Source organism: Oncorhynchus tshawytscha, linkage group LG02 (assembly GCF_018296145.1).
Source record: "Oncorhynchus tshawytscha isolate Ot180627B linkage group LG02, Otsh_v2.0, whole genome shotgun sequence".
Taxonomy (NCBI): domain Eukaryota; kingdom Metazoa; phylum Chordata; class Actinopteri; order Salmoniformes; family Salmonidae; genus Oncorhynchus; species Oncorhynchus tshawytscha.
In genome coordinates this window covers 73,289,529-73,298,775 of record NC_056430.1, presented here as the reverse complement: position 1 = coordinate 73,298,775, position 9,247 = coordinate 73,289,529, and the positions used below count along the sequence as shown (strand labels likewise).

General features: G+C 42.4%; 1 protein-coding gene across 1 annotated transcript in view; it reads left to right on the top strand.

Annotated features, from left to right (window-relative positions):
* Positions 1-7,088, top strand: part of LOC112230198 (low-density lipoprotein receptor-like) — a 22,449-nt gene extending 15,361 nt beyond the window's left edge. The window contains exons 11-17 of the mRNA XM_042304477.1: positions 247-365; positions 628-767; positions 2,046-2,187; positions 2,310-2,462; positions 2,777-3,052; positions 3,772-3,935; positions 4,271-7,088. Of these exons, the coding sequence (XP_042160411.1) occupies positions 247-365; positions 628-767; positions 2,046-2,187; positions 2,310-2,462; positions 2,777-3,052; positions 3,772-3,935; positions 4,271-4,306 (1,030 nt within the window). The 3' untranslated portion in view covers positions 4,307-7,088. The remainder of the gene's footprint in view (positions 1-246; positions 366-627; positions 768-2,045; positions 2,188-2,309; positions 2,463-2,776; positions 3,053-3,771; positions 3,936-4,270) is intronic.
* Positions 7,089-9,247: the final 2,159 nt, after the last annotated feature.

Here is a 9,247-nt window from a genome sequence, read left to right as displayed (position 1 = left end):
TTTTCATCAGTATCATGCTCAATAGGGCGTTGACTGCCACGAGAAGCAAAAAGATAAATCTTCGACAGGATTCTTTTGTTGTCGAACATATTGGAATAATTGAATGAGTGAGGATCTCTTTCGCAACAAGAAACATGGCAGAAGCTCAACGTGTCTGTGTGTGATTTTCTCTAAAGACCTCCAGATGTTGTGCTGAAGTGTGTTTGAGGTTGGAGTGTTGACTGACGGTACTGTGTCTGTTTCCAGCTTCATGTACTGGACTGACTGGGGCAACGAGGCCAAGATCGAGAAGAGTGGGCTGAACGGAGCCGACCGCGTCGCCTTGGTAACGGACAACATCATGTGGCCCAACGGCATCACTCTTGGTAAGAAGAGTCCACTGATTGGACACTGCAATATAGTGATGTGTGATTGGGCACATTGTAATTTGCTGTCTCGCATGATTCTTATACTCGTATACAGAACAGTTGAGATTTTGTGTTGTGTTATTGTTGGAAGTTCTATCATACTGTAGGTGTACATTATTTACATTCAAATAATCTGCCTCGTTATCAGGCGTGGAAGCATTGTTTATAAGTGAATGATTATACAGTTGGATTTCTCTAACGCTCCCTGCCTCTGGAACAGACATGGTTAACCAGCGTCTGTACTGGGTGGACTCTAAGATGCACACCCTCTCCAGCATCGGCGTAAATGGAGAAGGACGACACACACTCATCTACAACGAGGACAAGCTGGCTCACCCCCTCTCTCTCGCCGTCTTCGAGGTAAATAGTGATGGAATGTGGACATTAAGGTCTCCCTAACCTGAGTTCCATCTGGAGTATAGTTATGGACAGGTCCTAGAGGAATTGTAGGAAGGGAAAGGGAGACTTAACTGAACCAGTAGAGTCCAGTCCATGTGGGCAATGGTTACAATCCAACCTCAGAACCTCCTCTAGATCCCTGGGTCGAGCACCATGGTCTCCCCCCTCTACCCTGGCTGTGGCCCCAGAACCTCCTTTAGGTCCCTGGGTCGAGCACCATGGTCTCCCCCCCCCTACCCTGGCTGTGGCCCCAGAACCTCCTTTAGGTCCCTGGGTCGAGCACCATGGTCTCCCCCCTCCAGCCCACACCAACCTGGCTGTGGTAGCTTTAATTAAAGGGGATTTCCAGGTTGAGTCTTATACACCAGCTCGGTTTATGAGTTTAGCCATGCAGCTATCCAGCTTTAGCTGTATTACAGAAATCCATCCATGTAGCTGCTGAATGGAGACCAAACTGATCTTACAGTATCCAGGTCATAGGAGGTTAATAAGCCCCATATCTGAAACTGTTGGTTTCCCCCAGATACATTAAGTCTTTGTGGATGGATTTGTAAGTACTGTATGTACTGACTATGATATGCTATGTACTGACTATGTACAGTTGGTTAACATTAAGTACTGTATGTACTGACTATGTACAGTTGGTTAACATTAAGTATTGTATGTACTGACTATGTACAGTTGGTTAACTTTGTGTACAGTATGTACTGACTATGTACAGTTGGTTAACTTTAAGTACTGTATGTACTGACTATGTACAGTTGGTTAACTTTGTGTACTGTATGTACTGACTATGTACAGTTGGTTAACTTTAAGTACTGTATGTACTGACTATGTACAGTTGGTTAACTTTGTGTACTGTATGTACTAACTATGTACTGACTATATACAGTTGGTTAACTTTAAGTACTGTATGTACTGACTATGTACTGACTATGTACAGTTGGTTAACTTTAAGTACTGTATGTACTGACTATGTACAGTTGGTTAACTTTAAGTACTGTATGTACTGACTATGTACTGACTATGTACAGTTGGTTAACTTTAAGTACTGTATGTACTGACTATGTACAGTTGGTTAACTTTAAGTACTGTATGTACTGACTATGTACTGACTATGTACAGTTGGTTAACTTTAAGTACTGTATGTACTGACTATGTACTGACTATGTACAGTTGGTTAACCTAGTTTTTCTTCCTGTCTCTCTTTTTTTCTGGTTTCTCTCATTTGTTTCACAGGAGAAAGTATTCTGGACCGACATGGGTGACAGAGCGGTCATGAGCGCCAACCGCCTGACAGGAAATGACATCACTGTACTGGCGGAGGACCTGATGCAGCCAGAGGACATCATTGTATACCACAACCTCAAGCAGCCCATCGGTATGGCAACGCACGCTTTTTAAAAACATAACAAAACTTACATGAATAACTGTAATTAACTTTAAAAGCTGAATCAGGTGGTCTAACACTCACTCTCCCACACTTCTCTCTCTCTCCTATAGGAAAGAACTGGTGCACAGAGAAAAACTTTGTGAATGGAGGTTGTGAGTTCCTATGTCTACCTGCTCCCCAGATCAACCAACACTCCCCCAAATACACCTGTGCCTGTCCTGATCACATGACCCTCGGCCTGGACATGAGGAAGTGTGTGGCAGGTATGTGTTTTCCTCTGTCGAACCCTATGGAACTTTAGAGGAGAAGGTGCAACTACTGCTCTTTATACCCCTTTCCTGCAGTCAAATGACCAGATCGCCCACCTCATGGGTGGAATGTTATTCATATTTTCATTATTAATCATCATTAAAATCTGTTTAAGACCAAATATTTTGTAGTTCAAAAGCCAATGGATGTCAAAGTGTTAGTGTTTATCCTCATACTCACTGTTCATGGTCATTGAACCTTTTCTCAAACTAACTGACACGTTCTTGTGTGTCTAACCCTCTAACCTCTAACCTTCTTATCTCAACAGCTCCAACAACTACCGCTCCCTCCACCACTCCCAAAACTGCAGCTCCCATCCCTACCAGGGCCCCAACCAAACAGCCAGCCGGCCCCACTTCCACCACAACTACAACTACCACAACTACCTCCTCCGCCCGCCGGGCCCAGCCTCAGGACCCTGATAGGTCCTCGACCACTCACAGTCCACAGGAAACTGCGGTCACAGGTCAAAGTGGCTATGTTGCCATGCCCAAAGTAGCTGAGGCATCATACCATACTGTGCTCTACATTGTCTTACCTATCAGTGAGTATTTTACCTTGTAGTATCAGCATAATGTCTAGTGCACTGATAAATACAGTAGTACTGTAGTAACCTACTCTCTGTTTATGTATTGACTTACGTGCTGATATACACTGAGTGTACAAAACATTAGGAACACCTGCTCTTTCCATGAGACTGACCAGGTGAACGCTATGATCCCTTATTTATGTTATATGTTAAATCCACTTCAATCAGTGTAGATGAAGGGGAGGAGACAAGCCTTGAGACATTTGAGACATGGATTGTGTACGTGTGCCATTCAGAGGTGAATGGGCAAGACAAATGTTTAAGTGCTTTAAACGGGGTATGGTAGTAGGTGCCAGGTGCACCGGTTTGAGTCAAGAACTGCAACGCTGCTGGGTTTTTGACTCAACCGTTTTCCGTGTGTATCAAGAATGGTCCACTAACCAAAGGACATCCAGCCAACTTGACACAACTGTGGGAAGCATTAGAGTCAACATGGGCCAGCCTCCATGTGGAACGCTTTCGACACCTTGTAGGGTCAATGCCCGACGAATTGAGGCTGTTCTGAGGGCAAAGGGGGGTGTAACTCAATATTAGGAAGGTGTTTCTAATGTTTTGTACACTCAATAAAACACATATCATTGTAAAAGTTAAACTGGCTTTACCTACCATACTTAATCAACAACAAAATTACAACACCAAGAACTGACCTTTGACCCCCTATCTCCTCTCTCCAGTGATGATGTGCCTGGTGCTGTTTGGTGCAGTGTTGCTATGGAGACACTGGAGGCTGAAGAACACCAACACCATCCACTTTGACAACCCCGTGTACCAGAAGACCACAGAGGACGAGTTGCACATCTGTAGAAACCACAGCCAGGACGGATACACCTACCCACAGGTACTGTCACCTAGCAACCCACCAAGCAACCCAGTCACTGTCTTATTACTTATGTAGACTACACGTGTCACCAGGGTTAGAGTTCATTCCATTTAAATTCTCATACTGTGTTAAGATCAATTCCATTTCGATTAAGTGAAATAATGGGATGAATTGCCCATTGTTTTCCTATGTGGAGTTGCAATCCACTTGACCCCAATCCTGCAGGTGTTCTGCAGTGGCTAACAGAAAGCATGTGACTGTTGATTATGGTATAGCCTATGAAATACTGCATGTAGTGGTTTTCAGTGTTGTGTGACTTTGTGTTTATGGTTATTTTCTGTCTCCCCTCACAGAGACAGATGGTGAGCCTGGAAGAAGACCTGGCATGACTAGTAGAAGAAGAAGAACAAGTGGATATGAAGAATTGTATTTAAAGAGAGATTTTTGTTTGAAAAAGTGACAAACATAAACCGATGGAGGTCATTTTAACCCTAATGCTACTGACACGTCCTTTCCAATCCTATGATGATGACCTCATCTCGATGACCTAAGTTCCTGGCTTCCTGTTCCGAAGATTCCGTTCCGACCTCAACACTGTGCTGCCATCCAAGACGAAGAAGAAGGAAAAAAGAAACTCAGAAAGAATAACTTGGTTGCCGTGGAAACCCACCCCCAAAACAAGGAATGGATGAAGAAGAAACATATACAAACGGAATCACACAAAAAATGACTTGGTAGCGTTGTGGTCTCGAACAACCCTGAAGAGAAAAACATCTGGAGGCCATTTTGTCAAACATCGGAAGGACTTGAAAATGAAAGACACAGTAAATGCACAGTTGGACTGTAGTCGTCCGTTCTTTCATAATGTAAGAGTTCTTACCTAGGTGGCCTGGTCCCAAATGTATGTATTTTAGGCTAACTCCTCGTCAGAGAGAAGAATAAATGTCTAAGCACATAATGCACAGATTTGGTACCAGGCTAGGTCCTGGACCTTGGCTCTTTGACACAAGGAAGTTAAAAATGACAACCATCTAACACAGCTTCAACTTTGTTTGTTTTTGTTACATATCACTTAGCAGCTCTTTTGTAAATGAGTGTACATTTGGCTACTTACTGTAAGATAGGCAAACCTTTGTTCTAATGTTGCATAAGATTGTGCATAGCACTGTACAGAAGACGTCCTACACTTCCAACCCATTTGATTCTTGAGTTCAGTTGGATCCCACTTCCTTTGTCAGCCTGACGAAAGCACTAGAAAACACAATTAGCACGACATGAAGGATGTGTTGAAGATTGTGGGTTTCAAACAGGCTGCAGTCAAAAAGCTGTCTTGTCATATCTTTTGAAGGTCGAAAACGGTACCTAGTTTGTATGTTTATGGTGTACTTAACAATGGACATTGAGACCTCTGGATGGCCTTACCATCTGACATTGACACATGCACGTGCCTAGTCACTTAGCACTGAACATCACCACATCTTAAAGTGGAGACTTTCCCAGGGGGGACATTGAACTATGGTGTGACACTACTCTGAGCTGAAACGTGTGAGTTGTCGGCCCTACTCTGAGATGAAACGTGTGAGTTGTCGGCCCTACTCTGAGGTGAAACATGTGAGTTGTCGGCCCTACTCTGAGATGAAACGTGTGAGTTGTCGGCCCTACTCTGAGCTGAAACGTGTGAGTTGTCGGCCCTACTCTGAGATGAAACGTGTGAGTTGTCGGCCCTACTCTGAGGTGAAACGTGTGAGTTGTCGGCCCTACTCTGAGGTGAAACGTGTGAGTTGTCGGCACTAATCAGAGCTGAAACTTTTGAGTTGTCATTGGTCTCTTTACATATTGGTGCCTTTGCCATCATTAATGCAAGCATTTCTATACTCACTCCAGCAATGTGTGTAATGTCTAGTGACGTACATGTTCTTACGGTATGTGGTATATAGTGTCTAGTAGAGCCCAAATGCCTTATGACCTCCTTTCACTATAGTCAACTATAGCTGACATGATAGTTCTCTTGCCTTGGCACGTGCAGCAGACATTGTCTCTTGGTAAATATGATCTTATAGCCCCTGTCAACTGTTGCCTTACACAAGTTAGTGAGTTGAGTTGTTGCCTTATTGCCTTCTATCTGGTTATGGCTTTACACGCCTTGTGCATTTTTGATATATTCCAATTTGTGCATCAACAAGTTACATCCAAATCAATAAATCGATGAGCATTGTTTTTGTGGCCAATTTTAAAGATGGCTGAATGCCTGTAGCTGAAGGCTAGTTGAAGGCCAGCAGCTGAAGGCCAGCAGCTGAAGGCCAGCAGCTGAAGGCCAGTAGCTGAAGGCCAGCAGCTGAAGGCCAGTAGCTGAAGGCCAGCAGCTGAAGGCCAGTAGCTGAAGGCCAGCAGCTGAAGGCCAGTAGCTGAAGGCCAGCAGCTGAAGGCCAGCAGCTGAAGGCCAGCAGCTGAAGGCCAGCAGCTGAAGGCCAGCAGCTGAAGGCCAGCAGCTGAAGGCTAGTAGCTGAAGGCTAGTTGAAGGTCAGCAGCTGAAGGCTAGTTGAAGGCCAGCAGCTGAAGGCTAGTTGAAGGCCAGTAGTTCAATGCTAGTTGAAGGCCAGCAGCTGAAGGCTAGTTGAAGGCCAGTAGCTGAAGGCTAGTTGAAGGCCAACTAAAAGCCACTGGTTTATGTCTGTATGCTGCTCACTGTTCTAAAGAGTTAAGCCATGAAGAAAACACCTTCCGTTTGATTTTTTTATTGAGGTGGAAAGCTGACAAAATAAATTATGGTGAATGATGTTGAATGACATCCTGGTATGATATGAAGATACTAATTATTATTTTTGAGAATATGTATATAGTTTGTATGTTTCTGTAAATACTACATCCTCAGTTCACTGTGGTATCACCCTGTTAATTTTGTACATTTTAAAACGTGAAAAATATGTTGTACATATTACAGATTTGTTTTATTTATTTATATATATATACACATGTATAAATATCTTGATTGGATGTTTTATTTTCCTAAGCTCTCGTGTCTACTGTGAATGGTTACACAGTTGTTAATATTGTCCCATCATCATAACCAACCAACCAATGTTCATTATCTTGATTCATTATCCATTGAATCATTATCTTGGTTGTGTGAATGACACTGCTGGTTCTGAACAACAGTGTAAAGTTCAGATCCATATATAGACATACATCTATGGTTCTGGTGAAGTTGATGTTTGTTCTGTTATATGGTTATGTTTTCATTCACAGCTGATTGAGGATCTTACATTTTGTAGACTAAATTGCCCCCGTTGTGCAGTGTTTTATGACATCTTACATTTTGTAGACTAAATTGCCCCCGTTGTGCAGTGTTTTATGACATCAGTTGTGGTGTGTAAAGCACAATGTTGTGTATCACCTTAAGATGTACGAGTCCACAGGACAGAGCACCAACAGATTGCCTGTTACATGCAAATTGCTCTTCTTGTTGAGTCTTAATCTTCCTGTTCAGAGAATCCAATCTCAAAGTGACCATTGTATAGTTTGTGTTGTGATTATTTTGTTTAATAAAAGATAAATGATGATCAAGTTTTATCTGTCACGTCTCTTTCGTCCCACTGCACAGATACTGTCTTCCTTGTATGGCTGTGTCATCGTTAGAACAAAAAAACACACAACCTGTCCTTAACGTTCTGGCCACTGAACATACTGTATTACTCATCCCGTTCCTGATAACGGTGGGAAGCCAATCTAATACGGCTTTTTGATGTAGGCTTTCAGTTTTACTGTTTGTTCGGGGCGAAGGCCTAAGCTACAACTTATTTTTGTTCTCGGTCAGTTGTTGTTAATGCTTCATAAGGTTGTTTTTTGTGCTCAGTATTGTATTCAGTCTCTGACATCATCTCCTTCCTGTCAGTGTGTTTCACAAAGCCTTTTACCACCAGTGTAAGTCCAGCTTTTGTTATCACGTGTCAAGGTGAAGATGCAGCAAGGTATCAAATAAATGGAGCCGGCACACTCATAAACTCCACCACGCATCTATTCATAAACAAGGTTTCATCAGGACCTGATGAAGATCCTTGCAGGAACTAAACGTTGTGGTTAGAACGTTGGGCCCAGTAACCGATAGGTTTCTGGATCGAATCCCGAGCTAACGAGGTAAAAATCTGTCGTTCTGCCCCTGAACAAACAACTGAACCTTATTCCCCGGTTGGCTGTCATTGTAAATAAGAATGTGTTTTTAACTGACGTGCCTAGTTAAATAAAGGTTCATAAAGAAATAGGTGCAGCTTCTGAGTGCCGGTTCTTTATAGTGTACCAGCTGTTTTCAGCCCTGCACCCAACCTATTTATTAACCTTTACTTAACTAGTCCGTTATGAACTAATTCTTACTGATGAAACATGTCAGTTTGATCACACTTGACTACTAATAAGGAATGCAATGTGCAGGCTGTGTGTTCTAAGCTAATTTAAACACATGTTTTTATTCTCACTTAGAGAATATTCCACTTGGATTACCATTGTGGGAGTAATGCATTGTTGAACAGCCTAGATATTTGGTCTAACATGTCCTGCCCCAATATGTCACGGTCACACAATTCTATTCTATGATAATCCAGTCATTCCCTGTGAACAATTAAGTTGCTGACTTGTGATAAGGACGTTTACAATGAAGTCCTTGCGACCCAAATTCTCCTTTACAATTATCCAGTCATTTTCATTATACAATAGAGTTTGGATGTATTTGTAACAAGGAAATTAGCACATTTTGGAAAGTCATAAGGCCATCAGAAATAACCCTCCAGTCAAGAATGACTCAACTGTACTGTACCTGTAATATCATGCTCCTGAAAGCCTCAAACTGGATAGCTAGGGATAAACTCATATTATACTCACTGCAGTATTACAGGGTATTTCAGTAACCTCACTGAAATGGGTTATTTAGGACAATTACAGTGTGGAAAGATTGATGTATGTGCACATTGTCGCGTTTCATGTTCTCTTTTAAAGTGGTTCATTGGGAACCACCCAAAGTGTACAGTTGGTCTTCACTTTCAAAGGGAAACAGCATGACCTTGCAATTATGGTTTGATTCAAGTTACAGTACATTGGTTTCCCTGAATCATCACTTGTCTTTGCAATGGAAAATGTGATGGGTAAGGATGTATTCCAGGGTGTATAAACGGTGTGAATAAAGGTGTTTCTTTTAACTCAGGTTTTGTGAGGAATTGCCAGTAGACCTACAAATCTAAGTGTATTTCCATCCTGACTTCAGATAATAAAATGCATAATGTGATACAAAGTTGTGGAGATCAGACAAAAAAAAAGTTGGATTGATCTGGCTGTGAGACTAC